Below are 18,616 nucleotides of genomic sequence, written 5' to 3'. Positions count from 1 at the left end.
GTGACATTTGTTTATTTTGAAAATGCTTTCTATAGGAGCAGTTCCACGTGTAGGTGTATTTCTGACGTATCTGTAGGGAGGAAGGTGATCTCCGCGTCCTACTCTTCCGCCATCTTCTCCTGTCCCCTGAAAATGCTTTCTGTGGATACTTTATGACGCTGATTTTGTTTTTCCTCATACAGCGAATGCTTCTACCGAGAAGAATGGTTTTTCTTTCAGTCTTCAGAATGGAGACGTGTGCCTCCATGATTTCACTGGAAAACAGCACATGTTTAATGAGAAAGAAGATTCCTGCAATGGTAAAAACCGTATCGCTCTAAGAAGGACTTCAAAGCGGGGAAGCTTACACTTTATTGAGCAAATGTGATTCCTTTCCCTAAAATCAAAGCATGTTGCTTGACAGTGTGAAAATGTCCAATCTTATTTTTTACACAATGTGAGTTGTATGAAAATCAACTAATTTTATACTCAGCAACTTCTGGAGGAGCATAAGCTAATTGAGCGCAATGGTTGCTATTGGAAGAGGAAACCAAGACGTTATACCATGCTTCTTAGACATTTGTGATTTGGTTTCTCATCCTTCATTTTAAAAGAAGACTGGTTTTAAACAACACACTAAGAATAAGACTCATTTTTAAAAAATCAAAGTAGTTCATTTCCAGCCCCAGTTAAAGATGCTAAGTTATCTTTGATAACATTATATAAAGCCACTGTTGGCTTCAGCCTGTTGGGGAGTTTCGTTGTGCATGCCTTTGTTGTAAATAAGATAAATTCTAGTGACCCACATGTCAAAAATCTTACTTCTCCATTTTTGTATTTATTTTCTACTGTGTAAATTTCTTTCTTTGTAGAATCACGGTTGTGTTGTTGTGTCTAATGTGATAATTCAGAAAATCCTTGCTGATTCAGTGACCTCTAAAGCTCCTTTTGGAGATTATATGGGATGTGAAATACAGGAACTTCACTGAAATCAAGAAATAATGACGCCAGCCAGACTGGAAAAATGTAAGCACATAGTGCCACAATTAGCTCATATAGTGCCTTGGAGTGAGTTAGAAAAAGGTGCCCCCACTGGGCAGACACAGCCCCATGGGCTCGTGATTTGGCAAACAGAATGAGGGCCATATTTTAGCCCCACTCACCCTCTTGGATGCACCGTTGTTCAGGGTAGCACCTGTACAACCGTACATAGCATCCAATACTGACACCCATCTCCTGACCTCTTCCCTAATCATCAGATTATGGAAGCTGCACCAAGATGTTTAGCTTAATACCTTGGTCACCGAGAGGGAAGGAACTGTAATCTAGACCATATGGTAGAAGAATCATGATGTGGAAGAGATACATACACTGCCACTTCTCAAAAACCCAGAGCCTTTCAGAAAAGGGGAGTAGAGTAGGATTACTTTTTAAAAGAGATGTACATTAAAAAAAAAAATCATATTGCTGTTCTTTAAAAAGCAACTGCATGGTACTTTGTTGATTGCTATGACTGGTACACTCTGGCCCAGCCAGAGCTTTAATTATTTTTTTTTAAAGAATTGTCTTGATGAGTGTATAGTGACAAGGGGGAGCAGCTATTGGGAACAGTGAACTATCCTGCAATGCTATTGTTTCCATATGTATCAAACCCTGATTGGTCCTAGTCATAGCGAGTCTATCTTGCTTCCTACCTACAACTGCTTGAGCAGTGCCTCAAGTATGTCCTTACTAGGAACATTTCAAAAACCTTTAGTTAGGTCTTTCGCCAAGGTGCCCTTGCATATATTTCAAGTGAATGTTGTATCCCAGACTAACCACAGTAATAACGTAATACACTTCTGTGAGTGTTGATTTGTCTTTGCAATATTTCTTCTCCGATTTATTTAATTGTCTTGTATTTATACGTTAAAATTGACAAAAATGTTAAAATTGCCAAAATAAATTTGCAGTTAAGCCCTTTAAGTTTGAGAACTTTCACAAAAGGAAAACATTTGTGATCTCTTTCCCTGGTGGTGGAGCTTGGAGGCGGTAGGACCACCCTGAGGAAGGCAACTCGACAGTAGCATCCTTTGGCAGGCGGCAGGCACGCTGTGACCGTGAAGTCGGAGCAAGGATTGTCCTGCCTCCCGCGATTGCTTTCTGAGGTCTCTTTTTCATTTTCCTCTTGCTCTTTCAAGATTATCTCTTTAACGCACGTTGACATTGGCTCACACAAGCCCCAGATTTGGATCCCCTCCAAGTGTCTGTCTGCTTCCTCAGCATCAAACAGTAGGATTTCAAGAAGGTGAGGATCGGAATTGGGGTTTCTGGGGAGCTGATTAGCATATAGGAGCCACAAATGGGGAAAGCTGGCCTCAACTCCACAAGAGGTGTCTGAGCAATCTCTCCTTCCACGATGCTCAGTTGCCTCAAAGATGTTGAGTACTAATTTGATGAGAGAGGTGGTGAGATACTCTAGATTTGGGGGTGAGATATCAGAAACCAAATCTCCCAAAGCAGATTATGTAAACAAAGTGTACACAAAAGGATACACAATGTCTGACAACCTTTAGGTCCTGCCCCCCACCCTTTATTTTTCCTATTGTGCTTTGTGTCTGGCTACAGTCCTTAAACCAAATTCTCGTCTGTATTTTTACTTCAGACAGATAAGGGGCAGGACAGAGAGAATGTTCCTGAGAGGCATCCTCCTTTGGCTTTCAAATTGGTCCCACAATCTGAGACTCTACTAAAGGAGACAAAGGTGGTGGCAATATGAGGAGGCAAGGAGTATCACAACAGTGGCCAGTATTTGAAGGAGTATTTTCTCAGAACAGTTCGAGAATTTTTTTTGTTTCGTTTTGTTTTTCCCCCAAAACACTGCATTCATTAATCCCACAAAGTAACTCTGTTAACTTCAATGAACAGCATCATGATTGTTCTCAGTAAAAAGGGTGAAATGTCTTCATTGGAGATACTGGGTTGTGTCTAACGAGGTCACCTAGGAGGCAGGTTAGTTTGTTGAAGGTCATTTCCACAAAGAGCTAATTTACTGAACAAGCAATTTATCAAATGGACTAGTGCGTTGTCACTTTGTCTCCATAAGAGCATTTTAAGGACTATTGAGTTTTTCTCTGCTTCAGCTCCTCGCTACTGCGGTTGGAGTCTGAAGGACGGACAGGAGAAAGATAAGACTGAGTGGACATAAGAACATCATCTTGAACGGGAAGAATTCTTAGCAGTATATTCTTTTTTCTTTTCACCTTAGTCTCTAGGTACAGCATCAAAAAGTTGGGGTGGGGCTTCCCTGGTGGCGCAGTGGTTGAGAGTCCGCCTGCCAATGCAGGGGACACAGGTTCGTGCCCCGGTCTGGGAAGATCCCACATGCCGCTGAGCGGCTGGGCCCGTGAGCCATGGCCGCTGAGGCTGCGCGTCTGGAGCCTGTGCTCCGCAACGGGAGAGGCCACAACAGTGAGAGGCCCACGTACTGCAAAAAAAAAAAAAAAAAAAAAAAAGTTGGGGTGGACAAAAATTGAATACATTCTTCCAGAATGTGTTCTTTTAAATATATTTATAGGACTTCCCTGGTGGCGCAGTGGTTGAGAATCCGCCTGTCAATGTAGGGGACACGGGTTCGAGCCCTGGTCCGGGAAGATCCCACATGCCGCGGAGCAACTAAGCCCGTGCACCACAACTCCCGAGCCTACACTCCAGAGCCCGCGAGCCACAATTACTGAAGCCCAAGTGCCTAGAGCCCGTGCTGTGCAACAAGAGAAGCCACCACAATGAGAAGCCCGTGCACTGCAATGAAGAGTAGCCCCCGCTTACCACAACTAGAGAAAGCCTGAGCGCGGCGACGAAGACCCAGTGCAGTCCAAAATAAATTAAAAAAAATAATAAATAAAATATTTATAGATCTATACCTCGCTGTGAAGAAATCTTATGCTCCCTGGCGTTTCTCTCTTTACCTCTCAGTCTCAAACTAGCTGCAGGAAGCTGGAGCAGAGATATATTCAGCATTCTTTAAAATATTGTGATAAAAAACAAAATTATCTCCAGTCAACTAAAATTAAATTGTCATAGAAATTATTTGGCAAATTGGCTATTTTCAGCAAATTAATTCAAAACGGACCCTCTCTTCTGTGTCAAAGATGGTGTGCTTTTCTTTAGAGTCAAAGACCTGAACCCTCCAAGAGAAACATTTGTTGGTTTCCACCTTGGATGCTGACATGTGGCTCCCTGGGAACTTCCTTGGCAGAAGCCCCCCATGGCAGGACAAGGGGCAGACCCTCTGGTTGGGGTCAGAGAAGTTATACATGGTGCTACCTAAGGGTCTAATTTCAGACTTTCATCTTTATAAAGATCATGAATCAGCTTCAGAAACAACAGCATACCCCATCACATTCCATATCTGATTCTTAACAAACATTTGAGAAATGACTCGGAGATGGGTTTCTATTGGGACACAACCAGAGAACGTTTTCATGGATATAGGGACCAAGATATGGAGGTTTTATATCTCAGGGACATAGAAATCTAAGATATGAGTCTGATTTTTATATAGCAGAGCTTGTAGTCCAAAAAGAATCACTGAAATTTGCTTGGAGATTTAAAAGCTAAAAAAGTAATAGCCTTCCTTCTTTTTGGTTTTATTCCTGAATTTCAAGCTTATTGAAAAATACAGCTTATATGATAATATACATTAAAGCATAGACCAAAGCCTAAGAATGTAGGCTGGCTATGCACCAAAAGAGGTATATGTGTGTAGCAGAATTTACAAAGAGATCAAGAGACTGAAAATGTTTCTATCCTGGATGGAAGTGTCAGGTAATATGTAAAGGTCATCAGTTATTTTCCCCCATGGCTACAAAATGGACTCTTGAAGAACTACTCACTGTGAACAAAGGCAGTAATGAAAGGAAGCAATAATCCCAGCTTTTAGTTACAGTATATGTGAGAGTTCTGTAAGAGTACATATTCACATTCCAAGAGATTTAATGGTGATAACTTAATGTCTAGTTTTATTTACCCCTAGACCATAGCAAATTTTGCATGGAGGCACATCACGTGGATTGCTGCATTATTTAAGAGCCAATAGTAAGAAAACAAAAAGTGAGATAATGGGTTTGGTGCTTTAGTCGAGTGACACAGATTTATGTTATGGAATTTTGAAAATGAACTTGGTTAAGGATGATACATAAGGGACCCAGCTGAACATGACTTATTTTCTTTCATTCATTCATTCATTCAGTACCAATTGAGCTACAACTACATGCTCAACACTGTACCAGGTACGGTAGGAGATACCAAAACTGTTTCAATGAGTAACTTACAATCCAGTTAGAAAAACATGCCTCACGTGAAAACAATATGAGCAGTACATTGTTGTCAAATGATGACGGAACCAGCTGTGATTCATGAAGTACTTTCCTATGAGCCAAGCATGGTGCTGAGTGCTTTATATTCACCCTCTTGTTCAAAGCCACCCTAGGAGGTAGGTGCTATTATTATCCCCATTTTACAGATGAGAACATTGAATATCAAACAGCTAAAACATCCCAAAGCTCGCACCACTTGTAAATGGCAGAACTGGAATTTGAACTCAATTTGAACTGACTCCAAGACCTAAGTTCTTACTAAAGAAATTGTTATGGGAATTCAGAGAATGGGGAGGGCTAATAGAGAAGAGCCGAGCAGGCCCTTAAAGCAAAGACAAGCTTCAGATAGGCAAGGAGGAGGAGGCCTACTGGGTCAAGCATACAGTAAGTGCATGGAGACTAGCAAAGGGCTTGAGTTAAGGATATTAGCTGAGCTGTTCTCTGGAATTAATATGGGACCAGATTTTGGTGGAAAATGAATAGTGGGCAGAAGACTGTAAACACTGTGGGTAATGATAGGCCACGAGAAACTGTAATGTCGAGTTTCAAGTTGCAGGTCTGGAGATGGACTGCAGGCCAGGCTCGGTGAGCTTCTGCCAGGTGACTAGTGGCGAGGCCGCAGGCGCGGGGGGCAGCTGGGGGACCCTGCTCTGCCCCAGTCGCCCCCTCTCCTCTTCCCCCCTGGGCCCCACTACTCTACTTCCGCTCGTGGGCGCAGACGCGCCAGGGGCAGAGCTACTATTATGGTCCACGGAGGGGCGCCCAGGCAGCCGCAGTGGGCGGACCTATTTCTCCCACCTCTGGCGAAGGTTGGCAGCCCATTCTGGGGCCCTCCCCACGGCCGCTTAGGAAGGCAGCCTTATCCCCCGCCCGGAGTCAGTCCTTTATCTCCGCAACTGCGAGCTTTCTGCTCCGCGACGGCGGATCTAGGGGCGGTGCTAGAGGGCGGGGCCAGGGATGGGGTTGTAAGCTCATCTCAGGGCTGGGCGGGGCCGCCAGCGACAGAGCGTGTTAGGCGTGTTCTGGGCCTCAGGCCCGGCTCCGCGGATTCGGCTCCGCGCCGGGGGCGGGTCCGGGGGCGGGTCCGGGGGCGGGCCCGGGGCGTCCAGATGCCCGCGACGGAAGGACCTATTTCAACAGCCCCCGCTGAGGTCGACGGCCGGCCGGGAGGTAAGGGGCTGAGAGAGGCAAACCTTTCCGCCCGGAGCCAAGTTCCCCGCTGCTCTCGGGGGCCACCTCGTTTTCCTTCCCCCACTGGCCGCGACTCGGAGGGTTCCGTTCCGCGGCGGGGGCGCGGCCGGGGACTGGGCTGTGAGTCTGCTGCGGCAGGCGGGTCGTATAGAGTTCGCGGCCGGCCCCGAGGCCGTCTCACGACAGCCCGAAGACAAAAAAGGCTCGGCGGGGGCATCGTCGCCCCACGCCCGGAACCCAGTTCCCCACTTCTCTCGCGGGGCCGCGAGAGACCCGCGAGCGTCGGGAGCGCTACGGACCTGGTCAAGGCGGGGCAGCCATAGCGCCAGCCCCTTTCTCTTCCTCCGCGCCTCTCAGCAGTAAGAAGCTCTAGTTGGCTTGCTTTCCAATCATAGTTTGGTTCTGTCGTTTAAAAAAGTCCCTACCTCGTAACGCCGGGCTCCATCTCGAGAACTGACCGAGGCTTGTGAGTGCTTGGGAACCGGGCCCGCTCGGCGGCCGCAGCCCGGGCGTCCCACCTCCTTGTAGCAGGTCGAACGCCGAGGCCCCGGAGCAACGCGGAGATGAGGAGCCGGAGCAATTCCGGGGTCCGCTTAGACGGATACGCGCGGCTGGTGCAGCAGACAATCCTGTGTTACCAGGTAAGGAGGGACCACCCCGAACTACCATCTCGAGGCACTTATTCTCCTACCCAGCCCCCTCTCGTGTCCTGAGACTTTGCAGTTAAGAGGAAATTTCCTCTTTAAATCCGGTCCTTGCTGGCCGATGGTTACTCCCCACGCCGTCCACTTTACGAGCCAGGGGACCTAAGGGCTGTGCGGCTACACTGCACAGGATTCTTTGACCGCTGTTTGGGATCAAAGATAGAAGGAGCCCCCTGGGTGCCCTGGGTACAAAATGCGTCTTTGTGTATTGACTGCTGCTTTTGGATGGAAGGAGGTGTGTGTAGGTTGGACAGAGCACACTGAATGAGGATGGTGAGCTCTGGACTGCGAGGACAGTAGACGGGAGTGAAGAAACTCCTGAGGTGTGCATCCCACTCCGGGGTGTGTGGCGACTGCTGCTATTCTGCCCTTGAATTATCTTGTTAGAGACCCACCTGCGAGGGTCTTAGGGCTTACTCTGGCTGCCATTTTACAGATGAGAAAACTGCAGGCCAGAAAGGTTACTGCAGGTAGCAGGGGTAGACCCAGTGCAGGTTTTCTCCCAAGTTGGAGGGGATCTTCGAAGCTGCCCATGTAGTCTGAGGTATGGAATGTCTCCTGTTTTGTATTACCCGGCTAAAGTTATGTCTGGGCCCATCATGTAAGGCCACTGGACTATTTTTATTCCTAGTGAAGACAACAGCTATGTTGCTTGCCCTCCATCAACAGCAATTATTTATAGGAGCTCAGAGAAGGAAGTGGCCTTCCAGGGTAGAGGCCTGGCCTTCAACTTGGGAGCCATGGTCACTCCCAAGCCACTGACCCTTTTCCCTATAGCCAATTTCACAGCCTTGTTTCTTCATTCAGGAAATATTTATTGTGTACCTATTATGTGCAAGTCACTCTGTCAGGTGCTGGGCCTACAAAGAAGAATAAATACTTGTAGTGCAGTCAGATTTATGCGTAGGGAATAGGTCCAGAGTCCCTTGTCTGAAACTCCTGGGGTCAGATGTGGTTTGCAAGTCAGCAGTGTTTGGATTTTAGGAAGGTAAAATACATATATATTCTCTAGTAACTGCAGTGAAGTCTAGGCAGCACCCTTAATCAAACACATTATTATTTTCCACATTGGAATATGAAGATTCACACTGAGTAGGAAAAGTAAAGACTGAAAGTAGTTTCACATCAGGTCACCTTTTGCTACCAAACGAGCTTGCTGCAAAATTATGAAAACACTTTAAATTTTCAGAGCATATTGGCTTTTGAAATTGCACATGAAGGACTGTGGTTCTTATTTTGGGAGCTTAGCCCAGTTTGGGGAGCAGGGAGGAGTCCTGGAAGAGACGATGTTCAAGCTAAGAACTGAAGAAGAAGTAGGCAGGCAAGTGGGGGTGATTTTTTTTTTTTTTGCCTTCCTCTTTGGAATATATTATAATTACTTCTACAAAGTGTTTTAAAAATCCAAGTTGAAAATCCTGGCCCTTCATTACTGTGATGGAAGGGGCTTTAAGGAGAACTGATCAAGCTTGGTTCTTGTGTCACACCTGGGTTTGAATCTCTAGCTCTTCCTTCAACTACAGGTGTAACCGTTTCCCAGCCTCTCTGAGACTATGCCCTTATCTGTAAAATGAGGATATAAACACCTGTGATTACTGCCCAGTATGTTGCCTGCCCCCCGCCCAAGTAGGCAGTTAGCAAATAGTGAGTGCTGTTGATGGTGTTATGATTTTGATATAGGCCACACATATCCAGGCCACAAGTCCTCGCCTCACCACCCTGGCCCAGGATGCTCTTTTTCCTGAAGGCCTTGATACAGCTACTAATTGCTTTCTGGTCTTTGAACATAATTATGTCTCCTCATGGATTCTGTGAGATCCTTAAGCACAGAGACCTCATCAGTTTCATTCCTTTTGCATCAAGCAGTGCCCCAGGCACATGAAAAGTACCCTTAAGTCCTTGTTGATAAAATATGTTCTGCAGACTCTGAGCCATCCTAATGACCCAGCTATTGATCCAAGCTTACCTTCCCTCAGGAGCAAAAGAACTGTCTTCCCATTAAAGCAAATCTGCAGCATTGGACTTTACTCTCCAACATTTTAATGATTAAAAAAAAGTTGTCTGAGCCTTTAGTTGTATTTATTTTGGGGGTAGTTCGTGAGAAGCCCTCATGTTTGCCCTGTTTTTCCCTTCCTGACTGCATAGTCAAGCTTTTCTGCTTAACCAGAACACTCCAAGTACGGTTCTGTTGGAAAATCCCGTGAGTCTGCACATGTAGAATCACTCCTTCCCACTTTCCCCCACCTCGCACCCATCCCGCCCCAGCAGCTAGTTTTCACAGCTGTAGAGCCCTAACCCATTTAGGGCCTGGTCATCTTTTCTGAGTGATCTTAGGCAGGTCACCTATCCACTGTGTAAGAATGAATGAGTAATTTTATGTTATGCATATTTTACCACAATAAAAAATGAATGAGCTGGACTCTGAGTGAGTGGTTTCTAAAGTTTATACTATATTTCCCATCTCCTGTAGATAGGGGCAGATGTTCATGAGGCAGTTTTCATTGTCAACTGGTACAAGGCTGACCTCTTTCTGATTTGTTGGGCTTTTTTTTAAAGTATAGTTGATTTACCATATTAGTTTCAGGTGTATAACTTGGTGATTCAATAGTTTTATAGGTTATATTCCATTGAAAGTTATTATAAAATAAGGGCTATATTTCCCCGTGCTGTACAATATATCCTTGTAGCTTCTTGATTTTATACATAGTAGTTTGTACCTCTTAGTCCCCTACCCCTATCTTGTCCCTCCCCCCTTCCCTCTCCCCACTGGTAATCACTAATTTGTTCTCCATATCTGTGAGTCTGTTTCTGTTTTGTTATATTTGTTTGTTTGCTTTATTTTTTAGATTCCACATATAAGTGATAAAACACAGTATTTGTCTTTCTCTGACTTATTTCACTAAGCCTAATACCCTCTAGGTCCATCCATGTTGTTGCAAATGGCAGAATTTCATTCTTTTTTATGGTCGAGTAGTATTCCATTGTATATATACACCACATCTTCTTTATCTGTTCATCTGTTGATGGACATTTAGGTTGCTTCCATATCTTGGCTATTGTAAGTAATGCTGCTATGAACATTGGGGTGCATGTATCTTTTCAAATTAGTGTTTCTGTTTTCTTTGGATATATACCCAGGAGTGGAATTGCTGGATCATATGGTAGTTCTGATTTTAGTTTTTTGAGGTCCATACTCTTTTCTGTAGTGGCCGCACCAATTTACACTCCAACCAGCAGTGTGCTAGGGTTCCCTTTTCTCCACATCCTCACCAACATGTTATTTGTGGTCTTTTTTTTTTTTGTGGTGATGGCCGTTCTGACAGGTGTGAGGTGGTATCTCATTGTGGTTTTGATTTGCATTTCTCTAATGATTAGTGATGTTGAGCTTTTTAAGTTGACATCAAGTTACATTGATTTCACTTGTTAGAAATCAGTGTTAAATATACCAAACTCGTAATTATTCTTTTGTTAGAGGCAATACTTTGTTCAGATCAGCTAGCATATCAACTAATTCCTTTTCCTGTGTCTGTGAAAGAGAATTTTTCCATTAGTCATTTGCCAAATGTACTTACTGCTAAATAATAAAGATTGACAAAACCAAAAGCCAGTTTTTTAAAAAGACTAATAAAAAGGCAATCACAATAGATGTAAAATTTTAAATTAACCAGATAATGGAAATTAATTTTTAAAAAAATTTAAAGATATATGTGATTTATAAGAGACAAACCTAAAACAGAGGATACTGAAAGTTTGAAAGTAATTAGTGAGACAAGATATACTAGGCAAATGCTAACCAAAAATAAGTTGGAGTAATTATATTGATACTAACATCAGACAGATAAGCTTTTGAAATTTAAAAGAATTCTATTAGGGATTAAGAAATGTTATTACTCGATGATAAAAGGATAATTCACCAAAAAAAATAGAGCAGTTTTAAACCCACAGAATACTAACAACATAGCTTCAAAATGTAGAAAGAAAAACTTGACTTAATTGTTAACAAATCCATAAGCACAGTGGGAGTTTTTAAATACCCTTCTCTCAGATACTAATAAAGCAGAGAAATAATTAGGACATAGAAAATTTGAACACTTCCATAAGAAACAAACTTGATCAAGTATACATACGTAGAATTCTGTGCCCAACCAGTAGAAAATACTTATTTGTTTCAACCTTGCAAAGTATATTTTTCAAAAATTGATGACAAATTAGGGTATAAAGGAAACCTCAAAAAATACTGAAGAGTCAACTTTATGCATACCACATTTTTTGACCAAAATGCAAGAAAATTAGAGAGCAATAAACAATGACTGCTAACGCCCCCCTCCCCGCCAAATATGTTTGGAATCCTACTAAGCCCACTTCTAAATATATTTAAACAGATAATGGATATGTACGTCATGAATATATACACACATATATATATATGTACACACATGATGTCATGGATCTAAGAAGAAATTATAATGGCAATTATAAAATATTTAGAACTGAATAAAAACAAAGGCATTCCAAATACCAATTTATGGAATATAGCTAAAGTGGGATGTGAAAGAGAAGTTTATATCCTGAAATGTATAAGAAAAGAAGAAAGATTTACAAATTAATGAACTCAAGTTGAGAAAAGGACAACAGAGTATACCCAAGGAAATAGATGAAAGGAAATAATAAAGACAAGACCAACAATTAATGTAATATAAAACAAATAATAAAGATTGACAAAATCAGAAGCTAGTTTTTTAAAAAGACTAATAAAAAGGCAAACTTCTGTCAGGGTTGATGGGGGGATGGGAAAAGGGACAAATAGACAATATTAGGAGAAAATGGAAAAATACTATGAACAATTTTGGGCAGTAAATTTGAAAACGTAAATGACAGTTTTCTAGGTAAATGTTACCAGTGTTAAAGCAAGAAAAAAATTACATCCTAATTAGACTATAACCATTAAAGAAAATTGAATGAGTGAAAAAAATCCTAGTCCAAGATGAGTTTATAGACTAGGACCAAGGAACGTTTAGAGGTTTATTCATTCATCTTTGAAGGCTAAGGAATTTGGCTTTTATTCTGAGTGGGAAGGGAAGCCGTGAGAGGGCTTTGAGCAGATGAGTGGCATCACCTGAGTGATGTTTGAAAAGAATCACTCCACCGGCTGCATGGAATATAAGGTGTCAAGATGCACAACAGGGTGACCAGTTAAGGAAGCTTCTGCAATTGGAGCATGATGGCTCAGACAAGGGTGGTTGTAGTGGAGACAGATAGGAATGGTTGAGTTTGGGGAAAATTTCATAGGTAGAGACAAGTTTTACTGGTGGACTGAGTGTACGATGTATGGAAAAAAGTCAAGAATGACTCCAAGATTTTTGGCTTGAGTAACTGGTAGGATGGAATTGCCTTTTACTGAGATGGGGAAGATTGTGGAGGAGCAAGTTTCTGGGGGAAGATAGGAGTTTTATTAATTTCGAGGTGACCATTAGACATCCAAGTGGAAATGGTAAATAGGCAGTTGAATATATGAGTGTAGAAGTCAGGGGAGAGGTTAGGGCTGGAGATGAAAACCTTGGAGCTGTTGGTACACATATATGTAATGAAAGATAATGAGACTGGATGAGATCACAGGAGTGAGTTAAACAGAGAAGAGATGACATTTAAAGAGGAGCTTTCCAAAAATGGAGAGGTCCGGAAGATGAGGAGGGAACACCAAGGGAGACTGAGAAGCAGCAGATGAGGAAGGAGGAAAACCAGCCAAGGGTGGTTGTCATCCTAGAAGCCAAGTGAGGAAAGTGATTCAAGGAGGAGTATCAGATGGGGGAAAGACTAATAATGGGTCAAAGACAAGTAGCAACAAGACTGAGAAGTGACCATTAGATTTAGCGGTGTGGAAGTTGTTGGTGATCTTGTCATGCAGTTTATGTGAGTATTAGAGGCAGAAATTGGTTGAGGGGAGCTCGAGAAGGGAAGAACAAGAGCTAAAGATTGCATTGAAACGATTCTTTTGAAGAGTCTGCTGTAAAGGAGAGCAGTGGTTGGGTGGAGATGTGAGCTTGAGAGGGGTTTACTTGAGAAATTATATATCTGGTAGAAATGATCCAGTAGATAGGGAAAAACTGATAATGCAAGAGTGAGAGTGGGAATTACTGGAGCAGAGGTAGTTTATTCATCAAAACAAGAGGGAAGGCAGGGTACGCAGGCTCAGTGTTCTCTTTTGATTGCTTCTGCTTTCTCAGTGAAACACAAGGCACCGTCATTAGCCGAGAGTGAAGTTGGAGAGGAGTTATCAGAGGTTTGAGGAGAGGGGAGAAGGTTTGAAATTGTCCTTTAGGAGAAGAAGGGAATGGATGGTCCAGGGATTTCTAGTATGATTGTTGGACAGCATTAAAGGTCATTAATTTCAAGCAAGTTCAACCAGTATGGCTGTGTTTTTTTTTCCAGCTGCGCAGGTGCACCCCCAGTGGTAGGCAAAGAGTCAGATTTAACCAGAGCTTGGGTTTTTGCGTGGTGACTACAATGCAGTGAGAGAGGGGCAAGAGATTAACAGATAACCCCTATCTTAAATAAACTGTTTCAGATAAAAGATAAAGAGGGATAACTACCAACTCCTTTTATGTGGCCAATATCCCAAGATACCATAGTCAAACAAGACGTAATGAGAAATATTATTTATGGAGGAAATTCACTTATAAATATTGATGCAAAAATATAAAGTAAATTATTAATAAAATGAAGCCAGCAATGTATTAAAAATACAGCATAATCAAGTAAAGTTTATCTCAGTAACACCAGGAAATTTTCTTTAAGAAAATCTATTAATATAACTTACCATATTAATAAAGGAAAAACAGCCTTCAACTTTATCTGTAACATTTTATTTCTTTTTTAAAAAAGGAAGGAATTTGTACCGTTCTTCATGGTGGGATGCTTTCATTTGTTGGATCTGAGTGATGGGTATTGGTTATATTGTTCTCTCTGCTTTCCTATATGTTCGACATTTTATTAAGTTGTAAAAATTAAGGCCATATTAATAAACATAGTCTAGGAGTAACCCAGGAGTCAGCTTGGATTTCTTCTTTTCCCTCATGCCCCACCAAAAAGTGAGAGAATGTCCTAATGAATTAGATCACCAAAATCTCTCTGCGCTCCACCCACTTCTATCCCTGTCCACTGCCCCCACCCGAGTCCAGGCCACCATCATCTCATGCCTGGACTGCCCCTCTAGCCTCCTGATTAGTTCCTTGCTTCCACTCTTGGCCCCTCCTCCCCAGCAGTAAGCAACCTTACATCAGGCACCAGACTACACTGCTCTCCTGCCTACAACTTGCCATGGCTTTCGTCACTCCTAGAATAAAATGCAGAGTTCTATCAAACTTTGCAGTCCAGCTGCAGCCTAGCTCACCAGCTTCTCACTCATCATCAGTGGTGTGCTGGTAAATGCTTAACAGCTGGCTCAGCTGACTTGAAAACGTGGCTTCTTTGTCAAGAGCCATACCAGGAGGGAGAAAATGAGAGAAAACCACCCCCAATCTCTCATGCCCAACAGCAAACTCTTGATCTTTCCCAACAAATCTGGGTACCACCACCCATTTGGAGCCCCAAGTCAGCAACCCAGGAGTCTTTTTGGCCCCTTCTTTCTTCCTTTCCCACCTGTATCTATTCCATCACCAAGCTCTGCTGATTCTATCTCCTGAACCTCTCTCGAATCCAGCTGCTGCTTCTGCTCCGCTCTACCGTCACCGCGCTCCTTGTCTAAGCTGCCAACCTTGCCAGTCTCTACCGCGGTAGTAGCTTCCCAGCCTGTTGTCTCTCTGCAGCCACTCTCAGTCCCCTCCCGGTATTTCTCCTGACTGCAGCCAAAGTGGTCTTCTCCAAAGCAGGTATGCCCTCCTGCTGCACCCTCACTCTGGGTAACATCTTAACCTCCGTTCCACCCCGGCTCCACCAGGGGAGCCCTCCCTCCCCTCCCTCCTTGATGCCCTCACAGCATGACACACATTCCCTTTGCTGCACTTAACCGAGTTGGAATTTTATATCTATTTGTGTGACTTAAAATGAATGAATTCCTGCTAGGCTATAAAGTCCGCTGCACAGGACCAAGGATTTCTTTTTAATTACCATTTTGTCCTTAGCACTTAGTGTCTGGCAGTTGTAGAGATTTTAAAAACAGTTGTTGATTGAATGAATAAATGAATGAAATAAAATGCTTAAACCATATAGTCTATGTGCTGTAGTATGTGCAGTTAACAAATGACCACTGCTCTTGTTATTATTCATCAGACCTCTACCATACAACCATCATTTGGGGGTTCTTAGAACCTAATTGTATGTCCGTAAAAAGAGACTGGGCCAAAGTTGCTGCAACCTATCCGTTGTCCTTAGTTCAGTTTAATCTAGCAGGAATTTATTTAATAGTCAAGATGGGAATGAGAACTGTTGTGGGCCAGGGCATACACAAGCATTCCGGGCAGCACTGAGTCCAAAAAGGGCAGAAATGACATTTTTCGTCCATAGTCAGAAAGGGACTGTCTGACAGATGGTTGTCTGGTCTGTGTGTCGAAGATTCAAGAAAGAGAGCGCTTGATAGATAACCTAGTATCAACCCCAGCCCTGCCTTCTGCCATCTCCCACTTCAGTTCTTTTTAGATGCAGCCAGGAGGGGGGCTTTTGCTGTGCTCTTTTCAGGACAGCCTTTAAATATTTTAGTGCCAGATAAAAACATTAGAGTAATTCAATGAAAAAAGTCCTTGAATCTTCCATTTACAAATGAAGGACCATAATAGACTCGTACGAGGGAAATCTCTCCCAAGTTTCGCAGGGATCCAAAAGGTCATGTAGATCACCTAATCTCCTTTTACAGTTGAAGAATTCCAGCCAAGGGAGTTGAGGGGACCTTTTTCAAGGTCATCCTTTTGGTGAGCTGACAGCCCCGTGATAAGTGCTCCATCTTGTTGGAAACAGGCCAAAGAGTAGAGATAAATACTTTAGACATACCAGATTGCTGTGAAATAAAGTTATTCACTAATAGAGTGAAGTAAATATCACATCTGCCTCATAATAGGGAGAGCATAATGTTAATAAAGTACATTTAGAGAAGTGTTCCTTAATCAAATGGGTTACAGACCCATTTGAGAATTTGATGATGGCTGAATATCTTATCTTCTCCTGGGAAAAATGCTCACATAAAAGTTCCAGGAGTCTAAGGACCTCCAGCTCCCTGCCCCCACAAAGCCCATCTATGGACTCCCGGAGAGCCCAGAGGCAGAGTGACAGGTGTGATGCCACCATGCTCTGAACCCGAACCTGATGGAATAAAAGTCATTGAAAATATCGAATGGTGACATTTGCAATTTTCCTGTTCAGGTGAAAGGTTACTAGTGTGGCACCCAGTAATCCCTTGATACCTCGGACTTCAGGCGTGGCCGGGAGGATTCTGACAGCCCTACTGAGTTTGAATGTGTTCTGTAAGTTTCCACAACCCAGGCTAAGGACTGATAACTCAAGCTAAGGAATTGGCAAGAGAGTCAAAGAACTAAAATCTTCTAAAAGAGTGGTAAAGTCACTTGCACATTTGATTGTAGCTAAGGGGCCCAGAACGGTTTCTGTGAAGTTTGAAAGTTTTAAGATGAGCACTGGGATCTGGAACGAAGCTAGAACAAAGCTAAAATGAAGTGGATGCCTGCAGCGCTTGGCCTCCGACCCAGTTTGTTTCCCTGTAAGCCATCACTCAGTCGTATGAGATGATACAGATGCGTCGGCCCAGGGCAGCTTGCAGCCTGTGCTTTATTTGTGAACCCAGAGGGGGAAATCTAATCGGCAGCAATTTAGAAAAAGACATCATTTGCAAGTGAAAATTGCACACCTGTGATCTCCTTAGGGAAAGCATGAGGCTGCTGCATGTTAGAGCTTAAATTTTCAACATTATTCTCTGAAAGCTTGAGGTTTACATATCAAATTATGCAAAACTATCTTTTTTTTTTTTTTTTGCGGTGCGCGGGCCTCTCACTGTTGTGGCCTCTCCCATTGCGGAGCACAGGCTCCGGACGCGCAGGCTCAGCAGCCATGGCTCACGGGCCCAGCCGCTCCGCGGCACGTGGGATCTTCCCGGACCGGGGCACGAACCTGTGTCCCCTGCATCGGCAGGCGGACTCTCAACCACTGCGCCACCAGGGAAGCCCAAAACCTATCTTTTAAACTAATGGAAAAGGGGCTTCCCTGGTGGCACAGTGGTTAAGAATCCGCCTGCCAGTGCAGGGGACATGGGTTCGAGCCCTGGTCCGGGAAGATCCCACATGCCGCAGAGCGGCTAAGCCCGTGAGCCACAAATACTGAGCCTGCGCTCTAGAGCCCGCAAGCCACAACTACTGAGGCCCGTGCGCCACAACTACTGAGCCTGCGCTCTAGAGCCCGCGATCCACAACTACTGAAGCCCGTGTACCTACAGCCTGTGCTCTGCAACAAGAGAAGCCACCGCAGTGAGAAGCCTGCACACCGCAACAAAGAGTAGCCCCCGCTCGCCGCAACTAGAGAAAGCCCGCGTGCAGCAATGAAGACCCAACGCAGCTAAAAATAAATAAATAAAATAAATCTATTAAAAAGTAAATAATAAATAAGTAATGGAAAAAAGAAAGGTTACTCACACAACCAGTAGTCTCAATTACAGATGCAGTCATTTTAAAACCAATGCTGCTGTCATTCCCACTTTAAAAAACCTCTCCCAAGTCCAAGGCATTGCCCTTCCCCATCTCCTTTAACATTTCAAACAGTTGCTAGAACAAAATTCCCATACAACAAATGAATTTAACCAGTTTTTGGAGTTTTTGTAATAGAAATTCTCACATTCTATTTTTTGCTTTACCAGCACAGGGGCGGTAGGGAACAGGGGCCTGGGGGAGTAATCATGTATTTTCAACATTTATCCTAGTTTCTTTTGGGCATTGCATTTGAATAATTGAACAGTATCCTCCCTTGGAACTGAGCAAGTTGGTGGGATGCACTTAGCGATTCTTAATCCAAAGGAAAGAGGTCTAAGGGTAAGAGTTAGCTGGAGGCCTCTCACCTCTGTCCCTTGGAGCATAGGAAAGGGAGCTTCAGGAAGGCTTCATGGAGGAGGGAGCATGTGAAGGAGAGGCGTTTGCTGGAGAGCATTACAGGCGGGGAGAAGAGTGTGTGCACAGGCCCAGAAGTGCGAGAGCAGAGCATGTGCAGGAAATACTAATTGGGGTTTTCTGGGGAGCTAAGGAGGGAGCGACGGGTGATGAGGCGGGATGTGAGAGGAAGAGCCAGCACATGATGAGCCTTGTATGGCTGCCCAAGGGACTTCGGTTCTATCTTGTAGGGTCGGAGAATTCTGAGCAGGGCAGTGAAGGCTTGAGATTCTAGGTCTTTCAGTGACCTCCC

The 18,616-nt window shown here is 43.7% G+C and overlaps 2 protein-coding genes across 8 annotated transcripts in view; both read left to right on the top strand.

Annotated features, from left to right (window-relative positions):
- Positions 1-1,933, top strand: part of ADGRG2 (adhesion G protein-coupled receptor G2) — a 71,044-nt gene extending 69,111 nt beyond the window's left edge. For all 4 annotated transcript variants that reach the window (XM_029240994.1, XM_029240995.1, XM_029240993.1 and 1 more), the window contains one exon: positions 183-1,933. In XM_029240994.1, coding sequence (XP_029096827.1) covers positions 183-367 — 185 coding nt within the window. In that variant the 3' untranslated portion in view covers positions 368-1,933. The remainder of the gene's footprint in view (positions 1-182) is intronic.
- A 4,531-nt stretch (positions 1,934-6,464) lies between these two features.
- Positions 6,465-18,616, top strand: part of PHKA2 (phosphorylase kinase regulatory subunit alpha 2) — an 81,788-nt gene continuing 69,636 nt past the window's right edge. For 3 of the 4 annotated variants that reach the window (XM_029240346.1, XM_029240348.1, XM_029240345.1), the window contains exon 1: positions 6,468-7,168. In XM_029240346.1, the coding sequence (XP_029096179.1) occupies positions 7,091-7,168 (78 nt within the window). In that variant the 5' untranslated portion in view covers positions 6,468-7,090. Of the gene's footprint in view, positions 7,169-18,616 lie in introns of all 4 variants that reach the window. The other variant, XR_003796345.1, reaches the window with a different exon arrangement.

The sequence above is a fragment of the Monodon monoceros genome, unplaced genomic scaffold (genome assembly GCF_005190385.1).
Source record: "Monodon monoceros isolate NGI ecotype Baffin Bay Population unplaced genomic scaffold, NGI_Narwhal_1 Super_Scaffold_22, whole genome shotgun sequence".
Classification (NCBI taxonomy): Eukaryota; Metazoa; Chordata; class Mammalia; order Artiodactyla; family Monodontidae; genus Monodon; species Monodon monoceros.
This window is presented reverse-complemented; position numbering and strand designations above follow the sequence as displayed.